Genomic DNA, 25,000 nt, shown 5'->3' with positions numbered 1-25,000 from the left:
GAGAGAGAGAGAGAGAGAGATGGATAGAGAGAAAGAGAGAGAGGGAAGGGAAGACATTCAGACAACATGCAAACATGGAGAGGACAACACACAAACGTTGGCATCTCATTCACTCTCATGTTGTTGACTAATTCATAAGCTATTCTGTTCAGGTCCATAAAGGACTTCATCTACCCATGTGAAAAAAGCTATATGGTAGATTTAGAGGAATCTACATTTGATCCATAAGATTTTAAGATGTACTATTTTGAAACAGGAAGGGACACAACCATTCTTTTTTTCAATATTTCACCTTACTACACTTACTGTACATACTAAGTTCACTTACAAAACACATCTACAACAATCAATAGCAGTTAATATGACTGAGAATATCTGCACATATAATGGACCCCGGGGAGCCCTACTGTCTGTTACGTCCTTCTGAGGGGTCACACAGCTACAGACCACATACAGTACAGTACAGACTGTCAGTTGTCCATCACAAAGAGAGTAAAAGCTGGCAGAGACTCTCACCCTTGCTGTGCCTTCCAGACTTTCCAATTTAGGTCTGGCAGCGGCCTCTGGTGGGGTTAGCTTTTAGATGCCAATTAGACGCCCGTGAGGGGGGGGGGGGTTATGGAGGGCAAAGCACACAGGGAGGGGGGAGTGATGGGGTGGGGGTATGGGAGGGGCACGTTAGGGGGTGGTGGTTGTTGGAGTGTGTGTGCGTGTGGGTCTTTTTTTTTTGGGGGGGGGGAGGATGTAAGATTCAGAGTCGTCAGGCACATGAACCCCCCCTCCTTTGTTTTGCCAGCATCACCGACGTGGACACGTGCAGTCACGACAGGTGCACACACACACACCCACACACGCGCACGCTCGCACACACACACGCACGGATGCACGTGGACACACCTCCCCTCTCTCTGTGCATGTGCCCCATTTCGCTCTGAAGCTACTGTATGCTTTAGGATCGAGTCGGGAAGCTGTTAGAGGCACCAAACTCCAAAAAAAAAGAAAATAATAAAAAAAGGATTTTGACAAACCAGGTCTGAGTTTGGTCATTTGAAAATTCTAGAAATGTAGGTAGTGGGCAAGTCAAAATCCTTGGAGGTAAAGTAGGAAACTAAGTAAAGCTGAATGAAAAAAAATGGGGACATGTGCTTTGATATACTGAGATAACTGCTCACCATTGAAAAGGATAGAAACAATATCAGAATACTTCAAAGCAATAAAGTAAAAAATATAAAAGAAAACTTGTGAAAACTGTTCAAAGCAGGGGTTCTACGTAATAAAGATTAACTAAAGAAAAGTAAACAGAAAAAAATGGTCCTAAAGATGACGGTCGAAGAGTAGAGAATACGAATTCTAGAGTGGAGCAGGCAAAATTAATTTGAGGTGGGGGGAAGGAGGACTACAGGAGTACAGTATGTAGAGGAGGAGGATCCGATAAACTAGGAACCCGGGTTCTAGCATGGGAGGGGGGGTGCCGAACAGAAAGGGGGGAGCAAACTCTGGATGGAGGGAAGGAGAGCAGAAAAAAGGGGGGAGGAGGAGAGCGATTCAGATGGAGAGGTATGGAAACTGAGATAAAACAAAGACAGGACACAAATCAACGCTGTAGTGCTTGAGTGGTTAACGAAGAAACAAAAAGTGCAGCCACGTGGCAAACAACAGAACGACAACACAAGAGAAAAAACAACAAAATAAATTAGTGTCACACAATCTGTACCTGTGCAGAGAAGTAAGGAGGGGGGGGGGGGAGCTGGAGAGTGTGTGCGTGCAAGCAAGAGTGTTTCTGGGTGTGTGTAGCTCTGTGTGTGTGTGTGTGTGTGTGTGTGGGTGTGTGTGTGTGTGTGTGTGTGTGTGTGTGTGTGAGAGAGAGAGAAACAAAGTGTGTGAGTCCTATGTTACCCTATGCACTGCACTGCCAGAGGTGCGCCTGGTTTAAAAGACACTAGGGGGTGATTGGAGAGGAGTCTGTTTGAGGCATTTGCTGTGGAGCAGTCCTCCTATTAGTGCTTCAGCCACATGCTCTGACAGCTAACTAATCAGGAACAGCTGCACAAACCTGCCGCCTAGTGGTGACTTTGGGTGACTACATTTTCTGTAGTGTGGGGATGGGGTTTTCAGATCTGAGAAAACATGACAAATCATACGGCTTTGGCAGATTTGGCTATCAAACACTCTAGATTCTAGGTTTGATTATGTGAATACATCTTTCATTGAGGCGGGATTTCAGCTACGTCAGGTTTACATCTTGCAGGGCAGTGCATGGCGTAGAGAGCAGTCATGATGGGGGGGCACATTCTTTTTCACAAGTGCAAACGGAAAAATAAATAAATAAATAAATAAATAGAAAAATCAATCAACCGATGAGAATTTCAACCGACAAAAAAAGCAAGAGATCATTCAAATCAAAACAGGATGTTCCACGGCGGTGCAAACTGACCCCAAAAAGGAGCTAAGGCGAATTAGGAGTCTGATAAAGCAGAGGCTCTTTCCCTTAGGGTGGGACAGGGGGGGATTAGAGAATGAGCTCAAATAAGAGGGTTTGGGGGGTCACTCACTACTGCTAAGGCACTAGAACTGGAGCAAGACTACTTGGCTAAACGACTTGGTAGGGAGGGCATGTGCCAAAGGCCAGTGCTTAAGAAAAAGGTGGATTACTAAGAGTTAACATCGTGCAATTTGGCCTGTTTAAGGACACGAGGAAAATGCTTTGACCACGTGCGACAACGGGTATTTAGGAAAACACTTGTGTATTTTGTATTAAAAAGGTCAGACACTTTTTTTTTTTTACACAACCTCTAAATTCAACCCCTTCTGAATCCTACTCACCCCTAAAAAACTACACCTCCCATGACCACCTACTTCAAATCAACCAGCCCCTTCCCACCCCAGCCCACCCATATCACCTACAGTGACCTCTGACCCCTCCAGTAGTGGGCACCCACCCTGGCGCTGCCCTGTCTCACCTTGTCGTCCTGGGAGTCGGGCTGCAGGAGGCTGTGCTGCTGGATGGCCATGGGTGGGGGCAGGGGCACCGAGTCGGGGCCCTCCTCGCCCTCCTCCTCCCCGCAGCTCTGCATGCCCGACGAGGAGGACTTGGAGAGGGTGCCGCTGCTCAGGCCCTCGTTACGCACCCTCTGTAGGGGGGGGAGGAAGGAGAGAGAGAGAGGGAGAGAGAGAGAGAGAGAGAAAGAGAGAGAAAGAAGACATACAGAAGGTTAGATGTTTAGGGAGACTCTCAGCAAACATGCACACAAAACTAAGTTGAGCCACTCGAATCATTATATATGCAGCAATGTGTCATCACGATAGGGCTGGTAAATGTGCAACTCTTTATGTGCATGTGTGTGTGTGTGTGTGTGTGTGTGTGTGTGTCTCTCTATGTTTGTGAGTGTGTGTGTGTGTTGTGAGTGTGAGAGTTTTTTTGTACAATAAAAACTACTAAAAAACTAAAAACTAAACTAAAAAACTAAGTAGAGTAGGTAAAACGCATGAGCTTTTTAAAATAAATAAATCTAACAAAAATAAAAAATAAATAAAAATTCATACTCAAGCGCACACAAAACACCTCCTGCTCCTCTGCTCCACACAACAACAACAACAACAACAACAACAACAACAACACCACACAGCAGCGGCACTCTCCCCCAGCCCTCCCGACCCCGTCCCCGTCCCCCTCCTCTTACCCCCCTCACCTCCTCGATGGTCTCGTCCTGCGGCGTGGCGGCGCTGTCGTCCGAGTCCTTCTGGGCCTCGGCGCTCTTGCGCACGTCGCGGTTCTTCTTGTGCTTGGTGGCCAGCTTCTTGACGTGGCCGTCCGCCTTGCCGCTGCTCAGCCGCCGCACGGGGCTGGTGAGCCACTTGCGCAGCGTGTTGCCCGGCCGCTTGGGCCCCGGCGAGCTCTGCGAGCCCATGCCCTGGCCCGGCTGCAGCGTGGCCGACGAGCCGGGCAGCAGGGAGTCGTTGCTGCACACCGACAGCGTGTCTGAGAGAGGGTGGGGGAGAGAGAGAGAGAGAGAGAGAGAGAGAGAGAGAGAGAGAGAGAGAGAGAGAGAGAGAGAAGAAAGAAAGAAAGAGAGAGAGGAAGGAAGTGAGGGAAGGAGAGAGGGAGAGAGGGAGAGATCAGTGCAGAACTTAGCCCAGAGTTCTGTTTGTTTGTTTAATTTAAAGCCATTTCAGCAACTAAGGCTATTAGTAATAATTGTTTGTTTAAATATATCTTTTAAAATCTATGCTCCCACTCCCAGGGTTCTGTGCAAATATAAGATAAATGTTTGAAACACAAACAAATGACTTCACAGGCTATGCTGGAAGCATCTACAGTATTGCATTTCTAAATAGACATCATACTCTTCAAAGTGGCAAAACACTCCGGTTGGTACCCCACCTTTGTGGTTGAAGATGCCCTCCATCTCCATGCTGCTGCGGGAGTGGGCGATGCAGAGCGTGCTGCAGGGCACCAGGCCCTCCTGGGCGGGCGAGCGGTCGGTGGTGCGCACCAGGCACCAGTCGGGCTTGTCGTGCAGCCGCTCCAGCACCTCCACCGTCTGGCCCCGCCGCACCGTCAGCTCGTTGCTGTTGCCCGCCAGGAAGTCGTGGATGACCACCGTCAGCTCGCAGCCGCCGGACAGCTGTGTGTGTGTGTGTGGGGAGGGGATGGGGATGGGGATGGGGATGGGACGGGCGGAGAGAGAGAGAGAGAGAGAGAGAAAGAAAAGGAGTGGAAGGGGGTGGAGAGGGATAGGAAGGTGGATGGAGGAAAAGAGATATTTGAAGATGGATGTAGAGAGAGGGAGGAAGAGGCGGGGAGATATGCAAGGAGAATGTATAGAATATATAGAATATATGAGTAGAAAGTGTGGAATAAGGAAGGGGGTCATGTAGGGAGGAAGAGAGAGAAAGAGAGAGAGAAGAGAAGAGAGAGAAAGAGAGAGAACAACAAGAATGTAGAGAAATGGAGAAAAAAAAAGTCATGAGTCAGAAGTTGAGAGCAACATAATAGATATAAGGAGATGCAGAGAGGGGAAAAGAAAGGGATAAAAAATTAAGTTGAGGCACATCAGCCATAAGCTCATTAGAGTCTTACTGACTTCCCTTTAGCGAGCCCCCAGCATCCCCAATCTCATGCCTAATGTCACACCAGCACAAATCTCCTTCCTGGCTTTGCATGCTTTAGCGCTGCAGCAGCTGCAGGTGGTGCTGACTTCTGCCTTTTCAAAGTTCCCACAATACCTGCTAGCAGCTGCAGCTACAGTCACCAGCGTGACTGGATGTTAAAGTCCTCTTCTTCCCTCTCCAACTACTAGCTAGTCCTCCTTCACGCAATGCTTTAGCACTACTGTGAGTCCTCCTAGTCCCACCCCTCTCCTGAAGAACTGAACTGAGATCAGAAGAAGTTGTGACTACTTCTACAGGAACTAGATCTACGGTCACCACTCCTGTACTCAAGAGTATGCCTGTATTGTCAACTCCTGACTGCCTCCACTATAAAGCACTCCAGTTGTTTTAAATGTGCTACAATGTAGTACAATTAATGTGACTCGACTTGACTAGACTATATTGCCTGTGAGTTGGTAGTTGAGTGGCTGCCTCACCTTGTCGCTGTCCAGGGTGTTCTGGGAGGTGCGCGAGGCCAGAGAGATGGTGTCGGGCTGGCTGCTGCCGTCACCCTGGCTGTCCAGGTCCTCTCCGTCTCTGCGGCACACAAAGACAAACACACTGGACATCAGTACTCGGGTCTACTAGTGGACATCAAGGTGCGCTACAGCTTGTCAAAGATGCTTAAACACATTTAGCGCTTAGTCAAGTCAGGGAGCTCTTTCTGCTCAGGTATAGAAATATAGAAGCATTGAGAAATATTAATTTATGATGACTCTACGGACCAAAACTAAAACATAAACTACAAAATATAGTCTATGAGTAAAACAGCCAGCTAGTCAGCCACTAATAGTAGGACAACACACACACACACACACACACACACACACACACACACACACACACACACACACACACACACACACACACACACACACACACACACACACACACACACACACACACACACACACACACTCTTTGCTTGCAGTCACTCACAAAATACAATAAAGACAGAACACGACCACAAACATACACCATCGAAACGATGACGTCAGACTGTACAGGACCACACAGAGAGGTTGGGAAGTAGTAAGAGGGCTGCACTGACTTTGGCGTGTATCTGCGGCCCTTGTGTTTGGCCGTGGAGGGTTTGGGGATGTGGATGGGCTCCTTGAGCGCCCCCTTCAGGTGAACCGTGCGCTCCTGGATCACCTCGCGGATGTGCTTGATCCAGTCCTGCTTGTTCTCGATGCTGGAGGCCTGTACATGTATTTGTTTGTGACAGAGAGAGGGAGAAAAGCAAAGGTGTGTGTGGTTGTGTGGTTGTGTGTGTGTGTGTGTGTGTGTGTGTGTGTGTGCATGTCGTTGTGTGAGAGTGTGTGTGTGTTAGGGTGAGCAAAAGAAAGAGTAGGGCAAAAAAAAAGACATAAAACTGGTTAAGTAAGTGAGGTAACTCCGGTGCGGTTTATTTGAATGAGGAGTGTCTAGGGGGGTTAATATACTCCGAGGGTCTTTACTCACCATGGCCCCATGTTTGCATCCCTGACTTGGCTTTGTTTAAAATATAGAATAGAGAATTTCACTATTTCAGTTTGGTAAGTGCAGGACAGTTAAAATGGGACAAGTGACCATACTGACAGACACTGAGACACTGATAGTTTGTGGTTGACTGGACCAGAGTTGGTGCTGAATGATTCGATGCAGTACGATGGATGGGTTGGCTAATTTTATCAATGCGGAATTCAGATTCAGTTCTGTTGGGGGATGATCTTATAAACAACAGTAAACTACGCAAATTACCAAGGACTTACTAACTGGTTAACCTGCTTATGTTGGGTGATCTGAAAGCTTTCACTTTTGATATTATATCAAGCAAAGTGACCTCTAAGTATTACTGTATCTTGTCAGTTAATGTTAAAGACCGCGTTTCCCAGATTTGTTAAGAAGTTCTTAAGTGCTAAGAACTTCTTAGGAGCGTTCTTAGAACGTTCTTAAAGCGCTCCTAAGAAGTTCTTAGCACTTACGGGCTTCTTAACGAATCTGGGAAAAGCGGTCAATGTCAGTTAACCTATGGTGCCGTAATTATATGAACTCAATATACTGTAAACTATTTACTTGCAAATCAACATAAACAATATTTGATTGAGTTATGGACTACATTACTTGGGCACAGATGGGCACATAATATATGGTCATAACAAGATAAATAATTGTATGATTTAAATCACTGCATGGTTAAAAGACATACATATCATGGAGGTGAGCACGAGACTTCAATATAAGAGTACTTTTTTACACAAGTGCAGAGTAAGCATGCAGTTTAGATGGGGGTTAGTACACAGTATTGCATTAGAAAGGCGGAAACCATTTACAGTGCACTCAGCCACAAGTGTCAGTTCACAGTCCACAGTTTTAGTGGGAGTTAATTGGATTTCAGTTATCTTTTTAAAGTATGGATATGGTGCAAACATGCTTTTCTAGCAAATGACCAACTAAGCTGAGCTCCGTTTTATGTGGGATATGAAAAGCTACTCCACCACTTGGGCAATGAAGCCTTTCTAAAAGCTGGTTGACATATTTTAAAGAGGAAAAAAAAAAAAAAAAAACGTAATTAAACAAAAAAAATAAAATCATAATTTGTACAGAGTCTGCCCTCTACTAAAATTAACCAATCAATAGGTTAATTTCAATAATAGCTTCAGTAAAAACTACAAAAACCAGTCTGAAACATTATGTAAAGCAAAGCTAGTCACAGACTTAAAATAATGCACCACCGCACTCACAGAGTAAGGTGCAGGGGAACGTGCACACAGAGAGAGTGCGGGAATTTATAGAACTCTCACTTCTCCGGAAAAGTGCGAAAATTGATTTAGCACCCGGTGGGAGGGCTCGGAGCAGAAGCTCAAGTCAGCGAGCGTGGGCGTAAAGCATGTTATCCCACTCCGATTAGTTAATATTCAGAGATGCAAGCATTTACATAACAGCCTCCTCAGCACAGGGGAGGGAGGGAGAGAGAGAGAGAGAGAGAGAGAGAGAGAGAGAGAGAGAGAGAGACAGAGAGAGACACAAAGAGAGAGAGAGAGAGAGAGAGAGAGAGAGAGCGATACAGAGAGAGAGAGAGACACAAAGAGAGAGAGAGAGAGAGAGAGAGAGAGAGAAGTTCAGAGAGCCAGACTCTAGCTGCACAGGGAGCGTAAAGAGTGAAAAGTGAAGAGAAAGAAGAGTGGAGCGACTCAGAAGAAGAGGAAGAAAGACAGAAAGGATCCAAAGACACTTCATAAGCAACACAAACCCACAGGACCACCACCACCACTACCACCACCACACTGCCATGCCATGAAGCAAACCGAGGAGGAGAAAGAAGTCAGAAAAGTCGGAAAGAGAGAAAGAGTACAAATACAGAGAGGGAAACGGAAACAACCAGAGTAGAATCCAGAGATAAAAATAGAGCAAGAGCGAGACAGAGAGAGAGAGAGAGAGAGAGAGCAAGAGAGAGAGAGAGAGAGCAAGAGAGAGAGAGCAAGAGAGAGAGCGAGAGCAAGAGAGAGAGAGCGAGAGCAAGAGAGAGAGCGAAAGCAAGAGAGAGAGAGCGAAAGAGAGAGCGAGAGAGAGAGCGAAAGAGAGAGCGAGAGAGAGAGAGCGAGAGCAAGAGAGAGAGAGCAAGAGCGAGAGAGCGAGGGCAAGAGAGAGAGAGAGCGAGAGCAAGAGAGAGAGCGAGAGCAAGAGAGAGAGAGCGAGCGAGAGCAAGAGAGAGAGCAAGAGAGAGAGCAAGAGAGAGAGAGAGAGAGAGAGATGTATAACCGAGGGAGAACCAAAGAAAGCGGGGCGAGAAGAAGGCGCAGCAGCACAACACATGGACGTGGGCTCTCCTACCTTGAGCACAATCTTGTTGTCGGAGGTGGGGGTGCGGCCCACCCACAGGGCAAACTTGCATGGGTCCCCCTCCACGTGTTCAGTCACGCCAAGCTCCGACGTCTGGGGAGACAGACAGACAGACACACACACAGACACACACACAGACACACACACAGACACACACACAGACACACACACACACACAGACACACACACACACACACACACAGACACACACAGGTGAGAACTGGAGCGAGATTTCCGATTTAAACTGCAGATAGTAAAGATGTGATCCAACACACAAAAAAGGCTTGACAGAGAAACTAGAGCGAGGGGGGGGGGGGGGGAAGTAAGCCAAGCACAGTAGCTTGGACCTAGAGTACGCCATCACGCCTATGCAAGAGGGAGAGAGGTGGGCGAGAGCCAGAGAGAGAGAGAGACGAGAAGAGAAGAGAAGAGAGGAGAAGAGAGGAGTGAGAGACGGTAACGGAGGGCTTCACTTACAAACAGCTTGCTCTTGTAGATGTACTTGCTGCGGCCGTTGGAGTCTTTGACCTCCTTGCTGAAGACCAGCGACATCTCGAAGAGGAAGAGGTGGCGCTCGCGGCCCTTGCGGATCAGGGTCTTGGGGTCCCACACCTGGAAGCTCTCCTGCAGGATCAGCTCGCCCTGGGACTCGATGTTCTCATCGAAGCCTGGGAGGGAGAGGGAGGGATGGGGACAAATTAATTGGGAATTGCAGAAATGTTAGCACACTACAGGTGCGTTTAAGTTCACAAACATAGGTGAACATTTGCGAATGCTCGCAAACAGTATTCCCTTAGCCTTGAGTTTTTGGCGAACGTCTGCTAACAATCGCAAACAGTCTGAGGAGGTAGTGCTCCGCGAACATACAGCGGAACTGGACGAGAGTTTGACGAACGCAACAATGCAATTACTGTTAGAACGGAATGTTAACACCAAATCGTTCAAATTTAACTGGACAAAGAAAACATGTTCACCACGAATGTTCGCCACTGTCTGCCAAATTTGAACGCACCTTACATGTAACACAATAGACTATCATTAATCTCACTCATCTGTGTTATCATTCTACTCAAGAGGGACAAGGGCTGTAGGTGGCCACAATAGCCAGTCATTAGTTTTGGAGGAGAGGCCTCGCTCTATTCCAGTAACTGTGAGTCATTATGTATTTATTAGAGAATTATAACGTCCAAAGGGGACATAAAGTGGACCAAGTAGCACAGCTACACAAAGGGATGGTTAGTATTACTCTTAGTGAACTTGTGTTTAGCCTTTCGGTATTCTGTGTGCAGAGGAATCTGTGTGTGTGTGTGTGTGTGTGTGTGTGTGTGTGTGTGTGTGTGTGTGTGTGAACAACTCACCCTCCAGCATGCTGAGGTGCATGGCATCGTTGGCCTTCTTGGGCACACTGAGCATGACCTCCAGGCCATCTTTGATTTCACCCTTACCCTCTTCACAGCAGGTCAGCAGCTCCTGTACACACACACACACACACACACACACACACACACACACACACACACACACACACACACACACACACACACACACACACACACACACACACACACACACACACACACACACACACACACACACACACACACACACACACACACACAGTATTTCAGTATTCAAACCACCTTTATGTTGCTGTGTCGCTGCCCTTTCTCTGAGAGCAATCACCCAAAATGCACTGCGTCTGATTCCTCAGTGGGCTGGTGGCTCTGATGCCCGCCGGCTGTTCTCAGATCAGTGAACTGGGCCAACTAGCTTGACTCTGGATAACACTTAGTGCAGGTCAGCGAGCAGCATTTCCAAGCAGCTCTAAGTTCTAGCAGTGAAGAAAATGTCTGACCTTTCAAAACGGTCAATGAAAATTGACCTGCCATAGTACTTTCAAATATGTCTTGGTGCTCATTCACTGGTAGCGACATGTACAGATACTGCATGTCAACTAGGAAGAGCAATCAATATTGAGATTTTCTGACATACTGTACATTAGTAGTCACACCAAATAAAATCACAGCAAAGACAAAAACATACATCTACGACATAGTGCTAGCTGCTTTGGATACAAGCTTGCTAAATAAATATAAATGACTTCATATATCTTCAATTTCTGACTCTTCATATCTCAAAGACAATAAATATCTCTATTCAGTCAGTCATGTGTGCTTTATCTGACCTTTAACAGGAGCTGGTACTTGGTGATTCTCTGCACAGGCTTGATCAGATACGAAGAGATGGAATTGGCCAGCCGATGCCTCTGCTGAATCTCCTGTTATTGCAGAAAACAAACAAACAAACAAACAAACAAACAAACAAACAAACAAACAAACAAACAAACAGGGTTAACAGTGCACATACCATTTATAGACCCTTCCAACAAGAAAAAAAAAGCAATGCTTGAACGTTCTATTTTGTTCCCAGACTACTACTTCTGATGCATTAAGATAGCATACTGTACGGAATGTAAAAACAGAAACCTGGCTGGAACAACTATGGCACTGATAATGGAACTCTCTGGAAACTACAGCTACAGCTATACTAACTGTATACTTCTGTAGCTCCAGTCTCAGCTGCGAGGCCTGAGATGGCGGTGACTCACGTCAAAGTAGGGTCCAGCATGCTCTAGGATCAGCTGTGTGGAGTCTGGCTTGTTCTTGCAGTAGTTCACGTACATCTGGAACTTGTCCGCCTGTGATAAGAACAATGCGTTGGTTGTTATACCAAGTTGTTATTCAAATGACGCAAGTCTTCCAGAAATGACTTAAAATGTCTACATCAATAGTTATGACCTAAATTTCAGCAGAATCTTTAACTTGTTCATAAAAGCATAGAATTGACAATGTTACCTTAGATGGAAATATATTATACAAATAAAAGACAATTAATTGTATGGACTGTTGAAAATGCACTAGAATATTTCCAGACTTACAGGGCAAAAGAAGAGACAATCAAGTTCACTTTGTACAGTAGCAAATACACACAAACTTACCCAGGTCACAAAGCAATGGCCCACATCTTCAGGAAGCTGCTCATATTTCTCAAGCTCTTTGAGGAATATACTGGAAATGAGGACAAGGAACATGAATGCAAAATCCCATATCAATGCACACACAGTCACAGACACACAACAGAATGAGAGGGGAATGAGAAGGTCAACTCACTTGTGGTGGAACTCGTAGAGGTCCTGCATGTTGCCGAAGATGATGTGCTCTTTGTTGACGATTCCTGGTGGGATCTCCTCCACGCCACTGGTCATCTCCCACAGGTACGTCTAGGATGAGGAGGACAACTTAACAATACTGCTCAAGACTCTTCCTTTGAGAAATTTCAAGTGGGTTTAAACACAAACTCTGAACTGAAAATGGCAGCAATGCTACTACAGAGGTGGAGTTTGTATTTTATGTAGGCAGACATGTTTGAATTGTCCATGAAGCCGCTACAAAAGTGGACAACAGGTGAGACACTTACATCCATGCACTCTCTCAAGTCTCTGACATAGGCCTTTTCTGTCTGAATCAGTTCAGCCATGATAAACCTGCAAACAACAAAACAATGAAAGAAAGTGTTATTCACCAAACTCTTCACCAATCTCCATACCAATACTCCACGAATCCAAAGCTACCGTTACAAAATGTTCCACACATTCAGTGTCTGCTATAGGTTTCAAACTAAATAGAGTGGCGAAGTCTGTCTGACGCATCATTTCCCTCTGTCAAAACTCCTCAAAAGATTTTTCTTCTCTACTTAAATGATGCAATGATGAACCATGTCAAGCATGCATTATTAAAACACAGCCTCCCGCATATAGCTGAATGTGCAGATGTGTCCCATAACGGAGCAGATCAAGCATACTATAAGCTGCACACTCATCAAGTATTAGCCAGGAGTCTTGGAGACTGTCTGGAGTTACATGAACTACCGAGGAGGAGAGGTTGCTGACATGGGCTATAATCACATATGATGGGGAGCCATAACACAGCTCGTGTCTCTGTGTGTGTTAATGTATGAGGGGGTGTGTGTATATGCATGTATGTAGGGAGAGAGAGAGAGAGAGAGAGAGAGAGAGAGAGAGAGCATGCGTGAATGTATGAGAGACTGGGGTGAGGGGGTGATAAAGTGTGTGTGTGTGTGTATGTGTGTATGTATGTATGAGAGAGAAAGAAAGAAAGGAGGGAGAGGGAGAGAGAGAGAGGGAGAGAGAGTGTGTGTGTGTGGGCAGATGCCGAGAGTGGGAGCACACATACTCCTTCCTGCGGGCCGACTTGCGCTTCTCCTCGTTGAGCTCGTGGGCGGCATCCCTCAGCTTGACCTCTGACCCCGGAGCGCTGGCAGGGATGATGTCCAGCTGCAGGTCTTTACTCTGGAAGGGGAGCGGAGAGGAAATCAGCAACAATCCTCAATCAACCCACATGGGCCAGCTAATTCATTACAAACACCACATCTGAAAACAGTAGAAGCTTAAACATGGATGTCCTGTCCTTTTTTTCTCTACTAAGCCCAGCTTCTTGCATATTCCGGATCTCAATTAACTCAAATGTGTTCCCAGTGTTGGTTTTAGTGTCCCTCTACAGGGGAATCGCACTGTTGACGACTGCCGAAATCATCTTCACACGTGACATGGCAGCTGGCTGGACAGCAGGATTCAGGTTTCAAACAGGAGTCATCATTTCAGTGACTCATTATTGTCTGTGCCAAGTCCATGTATTGATATTTCACCAGCCTAAGTGTCCATCAGGACATTGTGATCAAAACAAAAACGCTGGGTTTCTAGAATCATATCCAGATTAATGAGATAAAGGTTTTATTTGGCAGCAGGAGCCTAAGTTTCATTTCTGGGCCAGAGTTTATCGCATTACAAGTACTCCCAGAACATGGCAGAGAAGCTACACCAGTATAAAAACGTAGTCTTCTCGTCTGTCATTATACGAGGCTTTCTCTCTCGGTAGCGCGGTCACTCACGGCCTTGTTGGAGTCGGACGAGATGCCCAGGGCCTTCTCGAGGGACGTGCGGTACTTGTCCATGCGCAGCGAGAAGTCCCGGTAGCGCTTGTCCACCGCCGTCACCCACTTCTTGATCTCGGCCGCGTGCGAGTGGCCCTTGTCGCAGAAGCCGTCGGCCAGCTGGATCAGCAGCTTGACCCGCTCTTTGGTTTGCTGAAGGGCGGAGAGGGGGAGAGGGGGAGAAAGGAGGAGAGAAGGGTGGAGAAAGGGAAGAGGAAGAGCGAGAGAGAGAGGAGGAGAAGGAGAAGGAAGAAAGGATGAAGAAAAGGACAAGGAGGAGATATGGTGGGCAGAGAGAGGTGGAAGAGGGGACAAACTGTCAAAAGGTGTTTCCCCATTCTGACAACAGGTCTGCTAGACACTTTGTGCCAGTAACAACTTACAGGAGGATGCACAAATATAGACATTTGGCACACTGAATAACCAAAACTATTTGTATCAAAATAGTTAGAGAGGTTAGTTCAACTATGATATGGAAAATGTTTGGTAATTGTGAGAACAAGGTGTATTATTAATATTATTACAGTTAGTCTGTGTGTCTGCGTATGAATGAGTGTCTATGGGAAGCACGTGTGCTGATGCTTGTGCGGGCACCTTGGCTGTGATGTGGAAGTCCTCGTGCTCCTTCAGCAGTTCCTGTGTGTGGTGGATACTGGAGCCAGTCGAGGTGTGTGTGGACAGGTAGAACTCGCCCGTGTCATGAATCCATTCCAAGGCCTGAACACACACACAACCACAAACACACGGAGAGACAGACCAAGAGACAGACGGACAAACAGACACAGATGGACACTTTGATTAGTTACAGTGACAACTGTTCAGTGGGAGTTTCTTGGATGACAACTGAAGTTGATTCAACCAGGGCCCCTGCGGCAACCAGTAAACAATGATGTAATTTGGTGCAACACCCACAAATGCCCACCAGGGGGCAAATGGAGTCCATGTCTGTTCCGATGTAGACAGCATTACATAGCTCCAGACATGCACACACCACATTCGCTTGCTTGCGTGGTCACCACTCACACACACACACACAGTTCATCATCACACACGGGTGTTTGGAAACGCATGGAAACAGCAGTAATTTCCCTTAATGATAATGTCTCTTGTGCTGCCTGACACAAGGCAATTAGGTACCACAGAGGTGTGCGGTGCTTGCCAATCTGTGGTTTTCAGCTGTCTAGAGAACACACAGACTGTGGGGGAGAGAATGTGACTAAAAGATGCAGTGTGTGTCTGTGTTTGCATTCCAGGAAACCGTTGAAAGCTACGATCTGAGAGTGTATGTGTGTGTGCGTGTATGATCTTTCAGCAGCTTACTGGAATGCAAAGATGGCTGTGTGTGTGTGTGTGTGTGTGTGTGTGTGTGTGTGTGTGTGTGTGGGCTTGCGTGCCAGACTATTTTGTCTGGCCCCTATTTGGGCCTCTATCAGTATGCAACCTGTATGTACAGGTGACCGGACACAATGTAAATATGTAAACGGTGTGTGTGTGTGTGTGTGTGTGTGTGTGTGTTATGCAATGCTGACCTGCTTGGCGCTGCGTTCAAACACCACGTACTGCTGACACTGGTCCAGCCTCCTCTTCCTCATCGTCCAGAAGTGAAGAACCCGGTTCTCTCGCTGCAGCAGCTCATTCAGGATGTCTACACACACACACACACACACAGAGAAAAGGAACATTCACAGTTTCGATGAGCGCTCATGAAAAGATCACGCTAACAGCTTCATATTTCCTGCTTAATCAAAGGGCCGGTGGACATGAAAGCAGCAGGAGATCAGAGGCAGAGGGGCGCGTTCGGGCGCGTTCGGAGGCGCACAGGAAGAAAGCCGCCGAGGCCGGCCACTCCGCGTGAAGCTGCAAGGGTAACGCGCTACGCGAGGCGAGCGGACACCGGTCGGGCGTATCGAGCGATTGATTTTCCCGTGCTGCGTCCACCTGCCGTAGAGGGAAGCAGCAGGACTGGAGTGGACGGTCCCATAGCTCTCTAATGGCCCTCATCTATTCAGCTCTGGTGCCTTATTATTTGGATTGATACTGAGACGAAGAGTACATATTGTACAAAACTTTGTGGATTAAGGCTTGGTGTGCTTTAAGTGAACTCTGGAGGGTGAGTGTGTGTGTGTGTGTTTGTGTGTGTGTGTGTGTGTGTGTGTGTGTGTGTGTGTGTGTGTGTGTGTGTGTGTGTGTGTGTGTGTGTGTGTGTGTGCATGTATGTGTGTGCATGTCTATTGAGAGACATGCCAGAGAGTGGCACAGTGATGGATTTCTCCATTTGGGAGTGTGTGTGTGTGTGTGTGTGTGTGTGTGTGTGTGTGTGTGTGTGTGTGTGTGTGTGTGTGTGCTTTTTCTGTATTTTAATGACTTGACCGTCTTAAAACGGTAAGTGGGACAGGCCTCAGCAGCCTGCGCAGTAGAACAGACAGGAACACACACACACACACACACACACACACACACAATCACAGCGCAACTCAGCCATATTCATAAAACAGGGGAGGGAGGAGGACACACAAAGTGGGCTGAAGAGGGCTTAAGTGGGCCAGGCACTGGGATGAGCTGCTGCTTACTTCAGGAGGAGCAGAGAGAGAGAGAGAGAGAGAGAGAGAGAGAGAGAGAGAGAGAGAGAGAGAGAAAGAGAGAGGGAGAGGGAGAGGGAGAGGGAGAGGGAGAGGGAGAGGGAGAGAGAGGGAGAGGGAGAGGGAGAGAGAGGGAGAGGGAGAGGGAGAGAGGGGGAAAGGGATGGAGGGACAGAGAGAGGGAGAGCATGAGAGAGAGAGAGAGAAAGAGAGAAACACTAAAGATCGTCCGGCAGAAGCGGTTTGTAAATGACGGCTGAATCGTGATGACAACATGGGCGAACAACAAGCTCCAGAGAAGGACGAGCAGCCCAAACGTGGGGGGGGGGGGGACCGAGAGGAGGCAGGCAGGGCAACCCTGTCCCCAGAGGCCATCGCCGTCCACTCTAAACGCACCAGGCGGAGGTGATGTGGTAAGGGGAAGAGGAAGAAGACGAGCTCTCCGTGTCGCACTTCTGCTAGGTCGCCTCTCTCCTGTCCTAGTTTGTGCGAGCCATTTAATTTGGGAGAGACGTTCACGTCAATGGCTCATTACCAGGACTCATGGGTGCCTCCTAATAGCGCAACAGTTAAGTGGCTTTCAGAAGTCAAAACACGACGGCCTCAATGAAACAGCACTTGGGGCTGAGGGAGCGTTCACTAGGAGCAGCACAATAGGCAGAGAACAAATGTGACCCTGTAAAGCGGAACCAGTCGTTTCGGTAAAATTTATTAAATTAAGTTATTGTGCTCACGTGAACGGCCATAAACTAAGCTTTCCAACGATATGTATATCGAGGGTATTACACAAACTATCGCTAAGATAACCGCATCCAAAGTTGACATGGTTCTCCTGTCACGATATGCCAAAAGAGGAGAAATTACCTTTTTAAGCAGCGCGTGCACAACGGGAATGACAGCAAATGTGTTGAATCTTCGCTGGGTTTAACAGTCAAAACGTGTGTTTTTCCGTGAAATGCGTTCACAATATGAAACTGTAGACTGTATACAGTCGAATTATGCGAAAACGTGAAATTCAACATTTTAACCCGGAAGTTTGTTATTGTTGATTTTCTCAAAATAACGTTGTGCGCAAAACGACTGATTTCGCTTTGAATGGTCACAAATGTCCACGGCTGTATAGTATAGTATTGTATACTTAAGTATTATGTAGCAGATGCTGAGGGGGGTAGGGGGAGTGTGTGTACTGTATACCTACGCATTTGGGTGCGAGCGGAGTGGTATTCACTTTTGACTTTTGTCTGTTGACATGCTTTGCCGTGTGTGTGTGGGGGGTGGACGTGCGTGGGCGTGTGTGTGTGTGTGTGTGTGTGTGTGTGGATACTCACTCTTGACCTGCTGCTCGGGTGCTTTGACGTGACTCAGCAGGCCCGGCATGTTGACACTGTTCCTGTGCATGTACTTGAGGAACACGTCGGCGTTTCGCCTGGCCAGCGTGCACGCCTGGGGAAACAACAAAGCGGTCAGTTCCACACACACACACACACACACACACACACACACACACACACACTTACACTACACAAGGCTGCAAAACTTAATCCATTCACTGATTAGTTGAGAAGCATCAAAGTAATCGGCAACTGTTTTGGTAATCGGCTAATCAGAACATTTTCTGATCACAGTTTCTTAATTTCAATATTTTCAACTCACTCCTCTATGATGGTAAACTAAATATATTTGGTGTGTGGACAAAGAAATTTGATAAGATTTGCTATTGACACACACGGTTGTTGCTGTTGTTGTTGTTGTTGTTTACCTTGAGGAAGGCCTCCTTCTGCTCCAGGTGTTTGCTGATCATGGGGGTGACGTGGTCCGTCTCACAGTTGGGCCCCAGCTTGTCGGCTCCGCCGCACCAGTCCTCCTCGCGCTTGTACTCCTGCTCCAGACTCTCCAGCACACTGCACACCTACACACACACACACACAAGTACACACACACATACGTACAGGTACAGGGTCAGCAAAATGCTTTACTCCTCCTCCTTCACAGACAATACTCGATCAGTGATAATCTGGTCTATTACAATAATAGTGATAATTCATGACCGCTTCACAAATTAATAACAAGCAAAAACAAAACCCCACTGAAATCTTCACATTAACCTTTCCCATAGCAACCCACCATGGGAACTACATATCCCATCATGCTATGCCCTGCCGCTAACCTGTTTATAATCCCACCACACCCAACTCCCCCCCCCCCTACTGTGACACCTCCATCTCCATGGCAACAGACTTTGTTCACCCCTCTCTCCCCCGCTCCTTTACCTGCTCGGAGGTCTTGTAGAAGGCCACGGAGGCGTTGACCAGCTTGAGGCGGTCCTCCATCTTGAGCATGAGCTGCTGCCAGTGCGAGGCCACGTTCTCGGCGCAGTCGCGGATCATGTCCATGTCGTAGTGGTTGGCCTGCAGCAGCGCCTCCGCCTTCTGCTGCACCTGCAGCGCACTCTGGTGCGTCTTCTGCAGGGCCGAGAGAGAGGGGGAGGGAGAGGGAGAGGGAGAGAGAGAGAGAGAGAGAGAGAGAGAGAGAGAGAGAGAGAGGGAGGAGAGAGAGAGAGAGAGAGGGAGAGGGAGAGGGAGAGAGAGAGAGAGAGACAATCATTGTTAGACAAAGACAATCAGAGGCCGAGAGAGAGAGGGAGAGAGAGAGGGAGAGAGAGAGAGAGGGAGAGAGAGAGAGAGAGAGGGAGAGAGAGACAATCATTGTTAGACAAAGACAATCAGAGGCCGAGAGAGAGAGGGAGAGAGAGAGAGAGAAATAAAGTTGTTTAGAGAAAGAAACAATCAGAGGAGGAAGAGAAGGTTGGAGTGGAGGAGGAGGATGAAGAGGAGAAGAGGAGGATGAGAGATGCTCAGAGATGAACAAGCAAAAGAAGAGAAGGAGGGGGGTAGAGTGGAGGAGTGAGAGAAGGAAAGGGAGGGAAGAAGAGAGTGAGGGAGAGGAGGACGATGTGAGACATGGGCAATCAGAGAAGAGGAGGAGGATGATAGGGTGGAGGAGGAAGAGGGGAGTGATGGAGTGGAGAGAAATAGAACTGTGTAGTGTATTTAGAGCCTGAACACGTCTCCAACACAATGGGAGTTTCAGAGAAGGGAAAGGGGAGATACTGACAATAACTGGATCACAGCGACACGTCAGGGGACTTACTAAAGACAGACTGAAAGAGAGAGAGAGAGATTGATGGAGGGAGAGAGACTAACAGCACTATAAAAAGAACAAAAGTGCCACCGAGAGAGAGAGAGAGAGAGAGAGAGAGAGAGTCGGAAGAGCACACAACTTTTACAACAAGCAGATCTATGAGATGGAGAGAAGAAGCCCTTTATTCGTGAGTGAATCTGCCTCTGAGACTCTTTTGTCTGGACGGGTCCAGTCCCATTGACTCGTCCACAATAGCCAATCTAACGTGCTCGCCATCTCAATGGGGCTCTGATCGCTCCTGGCAGTCTAGTCTGGCACCGCCGGGGTGAACGGGCCCCTTTCAGCGCCACTCAGGAGCCGCTCACAAGGTGACACCTTTGTCTGCATCTCTTACAGTGGACCCAGAGTGGATGGAGAGAAAAGGCCTGCTGTCCACCAGCTGTGGCCAGTGGGAGCTGAGTGACGGGAAACAAGGATGTCTATGCGTATTGTGTATTCTCTTTTATGTGGCTAAACTATGTGTAATTTGTAAAGGGTCTTGAAAAACGCCATACAAATTAAATGTATTATAATTATTATTATTGTTATTATTATATCATTATTATTATTATTATTCTTATTATTATTACTATTGTTATTAGTATTATTATTAGGTATCTTGGTTCAGAGAGTATCTGATTTTGCAAGGGGCTCCCATAGGAACAATGCTTCTATCTGGGACTGAATTGCTGCCATGATTGTGTACGTGGGAGATTAGCGCTTCACCTCAACATTACTTAAGGTGAACTGAGAGGTATGATTGTGTCTGGTGTGTGTATGAGGGACGGATGGTGTGTGTGTATGAAGGAGGGAGGGTGTGCGCATAAATTGTCTGTCACAAATGGTTCCTCAAAAACCCAAGCATGTGACCTATCCTGAGTAAGTTTGGCAAAAACCCCCACCAAAAAAAAAAAAAAACTTTCCGCAGAAACTTCTGGACAGGAAAAAGAAAGCAAAAACAGCAGAAGTAAAGTAAAGACAATAACAACAAGGAAGAGAGTGCAGAGACAGAAGAGGACAAAGGGCAGAGCACAGGACTGAAAGAGAGGAGGAACAGCTAGGGAGGAGAGGAGAGGAGAACTGAGGAGAGGAGAAGAGAGGAGGATGGAGCGCTCACCTCGATGGCGTGCTGGAACTGCTCGTGCTCTCGCTGCAGCTGCTCGGCCTCCTGCAGAGAGCTCGCCGTGATGAGCCCCGCGTTCAGCATCGACTCGCCGTTCCTAATCCAGCCCAGGACCTGCCGCACACACAGACACAGACACAGACACAGACACAGACACAGACACAGACACAGACACACACACACACACACACACACACACACACACACACACACACACACACACACACACACACACACACACACACACACACACACACACACACACACACACACACACACACACACACACACACACACACACACACACGATTGTTAGCGTGGCCCATGAAGTGCTCAGGCATGGAGGTGCTGTTGCAGGAGCCCTGCTCAGGGCTGTGTTTCTGTGCGAGGTGCTTAATTAGCCCGAGCCAGTGGCTGCCCTCCGGCTCTCCCCACAGAAACAAAAGGAGACGCATCAGCAGGGCTCTGGGCCACGCACCGAGGAGTGTGTGCGTGTGTGTGTGTGTGTGTGTGTGTGTGTGTGTGTGTGTATGTGTGTGTGTGTGTGTGTGTGCGTGTGTGTGTGTGCGTGTGTGTGTGTGCGTGTGTGTGTGTGTGTGTGTGTGTGTATGTGTGTATGTGTGTGTGTGTGTCACGTGTTTTTTAAGTCTGCATTGCGTGTGTGTGTGTGTGTGTGTGTATGTGTGCCACGTGTTTTCAAAGTCTGCATTGGATGCATATGGATGTGGGTCTGCATGTGTGTGGTGGTGTAAAGTTAAGTGCATGTTTTTAATCTAGGTGTATTTGAGCGAGTTGTCACTTCCTTGGCTGATTTCAGCCTGCAGGTGGCTGAACTGCACACGCTGCTTCAGGTGTCAGCTGTGCTGTTCTAAGGACAGGGTGCTCTGTGTGTGTGTGTGTGTGTGTGTGTGTGTGTGTGTGTGTGTGTGTGTGTGTAAGTGCATGTGTGCGTATGTGTGTGTGTGTGTGTGCGTGTGTGTGCGCGCAAGTGCATGTAATGTATGTCATTACAGGTTTGATCACAGCCAGCAGGTGGTGTAGTTGCACACACAGGTGCCAGAAGGGCTGCCCTAAGAGGTGTGTGTGTGTGTGTGTATGTGCGCGTGTGCGGAGGTATAGGTGCAAACACTGCTCCAGGTGATGACAGGGGATGCTCGCAGCGGTGCATGCATGCGCACGCATTTGAATGTGTGTGTGCCTGAGCGCGCGTTTACCTGTTTGACCTCGGCCTGTAGGTGGCGCAGCTGCACACACTGCTCCAGGTGTCGACGGTGCTGCTCTAAGATCGGCGTGCGTGTGTGTGTGTGTGTGTGTGCATGAGTGTTTACCTGTTTGACCTCGGCCTGTAGGTGGCGCAGCTGCACACACTGCTCCAGGTGTCGGCGGTGCTGCTCTAAGATCGGCGTGCGTGTGTGTGTGTGTGTGTGTGTGTGCATGAGTGTTTACCTGTTTGACCTCGGCCTGTAGGTGGCGCAGCTGCACACACTGCTCCAGGTGTCGGCGATGCTGCTCGGCCGCCACGTCCAGCTCCTGCTGCTTCTCGTGCAGGAACTCCAGCAGGTCCTGCACACGCGTGGCCATGTCCACATCACGGTCACACAACAACTCCACTCCTACACACACAGAGAGAAACACAATTCCACAATTAATTACTTCCACAATTCTGTTTAACATTTATTTATTTACTTTTTCCTTAATTAACCCCTTTACGTGTACATGTACAGTAATTGAGCTTTGGCAATAATGTTCATGAAACTTTCATGCCAATAAAGCTTTATTGAATTTAATTGAATTTAATTGAATTTAATTGAAAGAGAGACAGAGAGACAGAGAGACAGAGAAAGAGAGTGAGTGTAAGAGAGAAAGAGGAGACAGGAGAGAGAGCGAGAGAGCGAGAAAGAGACAAAGAGAACGTGAGAATGAGCGCGAGAGAGAAAGAGCGAAAGAGCAAGAGAGCGAGAGAGAGAGAAGATGGAGAAAAGAGAGACAAACATTTACGGATGAGAACATTATGGGCAGATAAGAAGCAAGAGGAACATGAAAGGGGGAGGCAATGGGAGAACACACAACAGGAGAGGTGGAGGAAAAGGGGGATCGAAGTGCGGGGGGACGAAGAGAAAGAAAACAAGACCGAGAGAGAGAGAAAGAGAGAGAGAGAGAGAGAGAGAGAGAGAGAGAGAGAGAGAGAGAGAGAGAGAGAGAGAGAGAGAGAGAGAGAGAGAGAGAGAGAGAGAGAGAGAGAGAGAGAGAGAGAGAGAAAGCACTCCTTCAGGAAGCTGTCAGCACATTCTCATAGCCAGGCTCGGCCAACACACACAAAGGGCCTGGGCGGCTCGGTTACATGATCAAACTGTCGACCATGTCATACTAATTTCCCTCTTCCACTCTCTCCACCCACCGCCATTTTCTCACGCACACACTCATTCCGCATGCGACACGTGCCAACAGATGGATCTGACACACACACATGGGATTGAACCGGTGCTCATTTTTTCCCCTATTTTTTCTGTCTTTTCTGTTCTTTCTTCACTCTTCCTCTCTGTTCATTTCATCACTCCATCTGTAGGGATGCTGTGTGTGTGTGTGTGTGTGTAGCCTGGACCAGCGGAGGTATTACACATAATCTAGGTGGGCACATGCACATAGGAGAAAGGAGTGTGAGAGAACGAGTATGTATACGGTACGTGTGTGTGTGTGTGTGTGTGTGTGTGTTTGTTTAAAAAGCGAATACTACCGATGAAATAGCAAGGGTGGTGTGTAGGCTGAGAGTGTGAGTGTGTCTATGTACTGTACGAGTGGGTGTGTGTGTGTGTGTGTGTGTGGGGGATTGTACAGGTTTGTAGGGGAGTGGATTATACGTGCCAATCCCCTATCTGCTGTGGAGGCACTAAACCCTCCGCCTTCCTCCTGCCACCGTTACACCACTCACTGCTGACAGCCCCTTTACACCTCATCCTCACACACACACACACCACCAGCCTTACTGAAAGATTGACATGAGGAGACATTGAATGTAATCGTGTACACACACACACACACACACACACACACACACACACACACCACCAGCCTTACTGAAAGATTGACATGAGGAGACATTGAATGTAATCGTGTACACACACACACACACACACACACACACACACACACACACACACACACACACACACACACACACACACACACACACACCTTTAAGCCAGCTGTGTGCAGCGCTTCTGGTGAATTTAGGGAATTTATTGTCCAGGCTACTGGTGTTGCTCACCAAAAATGACACACCAGTCTGACTGAAAGATTGACCTGAGCCACTAAATATGATCATCATGATTAATCTCTCCCACTAACACAGACACACACACACACACACACACACACACAGACACAGACACACACACACACACACACACACACACACACACACACACACTTCAGAACCCCATGTTCCATATCCACATCCTTGTATCTCTCCACTAGGACCCCTCGTACCCCATCACCCCCCACCCGAGTCCCCAGGCCCCCTGGCCCCCCACGTGGGCTGGAGTGGCTCCACACTGCCCTGGGTGCTCCTGGCTAATGACCCTCCCAGTGGACAGGGCTGTGACAGGGGAGGCCTGCTGAGCCTGGATGAATTATGCATGCTGATGGAGGAGCACCACCACCAGGGCGCTGCTTGAGAGGTGAGGGTGGAGGACTGGAGGGATCCACAGGCACCGGGTGTCTGTCCTGGGGGTAAATGTGCCTAACCTGAGGCTGTGCTGGTGTGGTAAGGGCTGGGGCTGGTGTGTGTGTGTGTGTGTGGAGAAAGTGCTCGGTATCATGTAGCAGCTCTCACCAACGGGCTATAAGTGAGAATAATTGCGGAAGAATAAGTGCGTAAATTCAACAGTATAATACAACTGCTATTGCAATATCATTACCATTATGGGCATACTGTACCTAGTGTGTGCATTTTAATGGTGCATCTATGTGTCTGTGCGTCTATGCATGTATGTTTGTATGTATGTATGCATGAATGTGAGCGAGTGAGCGAGTGAGTGAGTGAGTGTGTGTGCACGTGTGTGTGTGTGCACGTGTGTGTGTGTGTGTGTGTTTGTGTGCGTGCACGTGTGTGTGTGTGTGTGTCCACTCACCG

The 25,000-nt window shown here is 47.8% G+C and overlaps 1 protein-coding gene across 1 annotated transcript in view; it reads right to left on the bottom strand.

The window, feature by feature from the left end:
• Nucleotides 1–25,000, bottom strand: part of trioa (trio Rho guanine nucleotide exchange factor a) — a 117,275-nt gene that overhangs the window by 12,736 nt on the left and 79,539 nt on the right. Inside the window, exons 16-38 of the mRNA XM_062529225.1 lie at nt 24,999–25,000; nt 22,315–22,481; nt 20,863–20,982; nt 18,836–19,027; nt 18,325–18,474; nt 17,894–18,008; nt 15,516–15,631; nt 14,581–14,703; nt 13,945–14,139; nt 13,230–13,345; nt 12,454–12,520; nt 12,147–12,256; nt 11,975–12,044; nt 11,585–11,674; nt 11,162–11,254; nt 10,335–10,446; nt 9,454–9,644; nt 8,968–9,069; nt 6,203–6,354; nt 5,589–5,688; nt 4,382–4,625; nt 3,690–3,979; nt 2,961–3,131 (exon numbers count right to left, since the gene is read on the bottom strand). The exon at nt 24,999–25,000 is cut by the window's right edge and continues 194 nt beyond it. Coding sequence (XP_062385209.1) covers nt 2,961–3,131; nt 3,690–3,979; nt 4,382–4,625; nt 5,589–5,688; nt 6,203–6,354; nt 8,968–9,069; nt 9,454–9,644; nt 10,335–10,446; nt 11,162–11,254; nt 11,585–11,674; nt 11,975–12,044; nt 12,147–12,256; nt 12,454–12,520; nt 13,230–13,345; nt 13,945–14,139; nt 14,581–14,703; nt 15,516–15,631; nt 17,894–18,008; nt 18,325–18,474; nt 18,836–19,027; nt 20,863–20,982; nt 22,315–22,481; nt 24,999–25,000 — 3,088 coding nt within the window. The remainder of the gene's footprint in view (nt 1–2,960; nt 3,132–3,689; nt 3,980–4,381; nt 4,626–5,588; nt 5,689–6,202; nt 6,355–8,967; nt 9,070–9,453; nt 9,645–10,334; nt 10,447–11,161; nt 11,255–11,584; nt 11,675–11,974; nt 12,045–12,146; nt 12,257–12,453; nt 12,521–13,229; nt 13,346–13,944; nt 14,140–14,580; nt 14,704–15,515; nt 15,632–17,893; nt 18,009–18,324; nt 18,475–18,835; nt 19,028–20,862; nt 20,983–22,314; nt 22,482–24,998) is intronic.

Source organism: Sardina pilchardus, chromosome 24, assembly GCF_963854185.1.
Source record: "Sardina pilchardus chromosome 24, fSarPil1.1, whole genome shotgun sequence".
Classification (NCBI taxonomy): Eukaryota; Metazoa; Chordata; class Actinopteri; order Clupeiformes; family Clupeidae; genus Sardina; species Sardina pilchardus.
The sequence above is the reverse complement of the archived record's forward strand: the minus strand, read 5'-3'. Positions and strand labels throughout refer to the sequence as shown.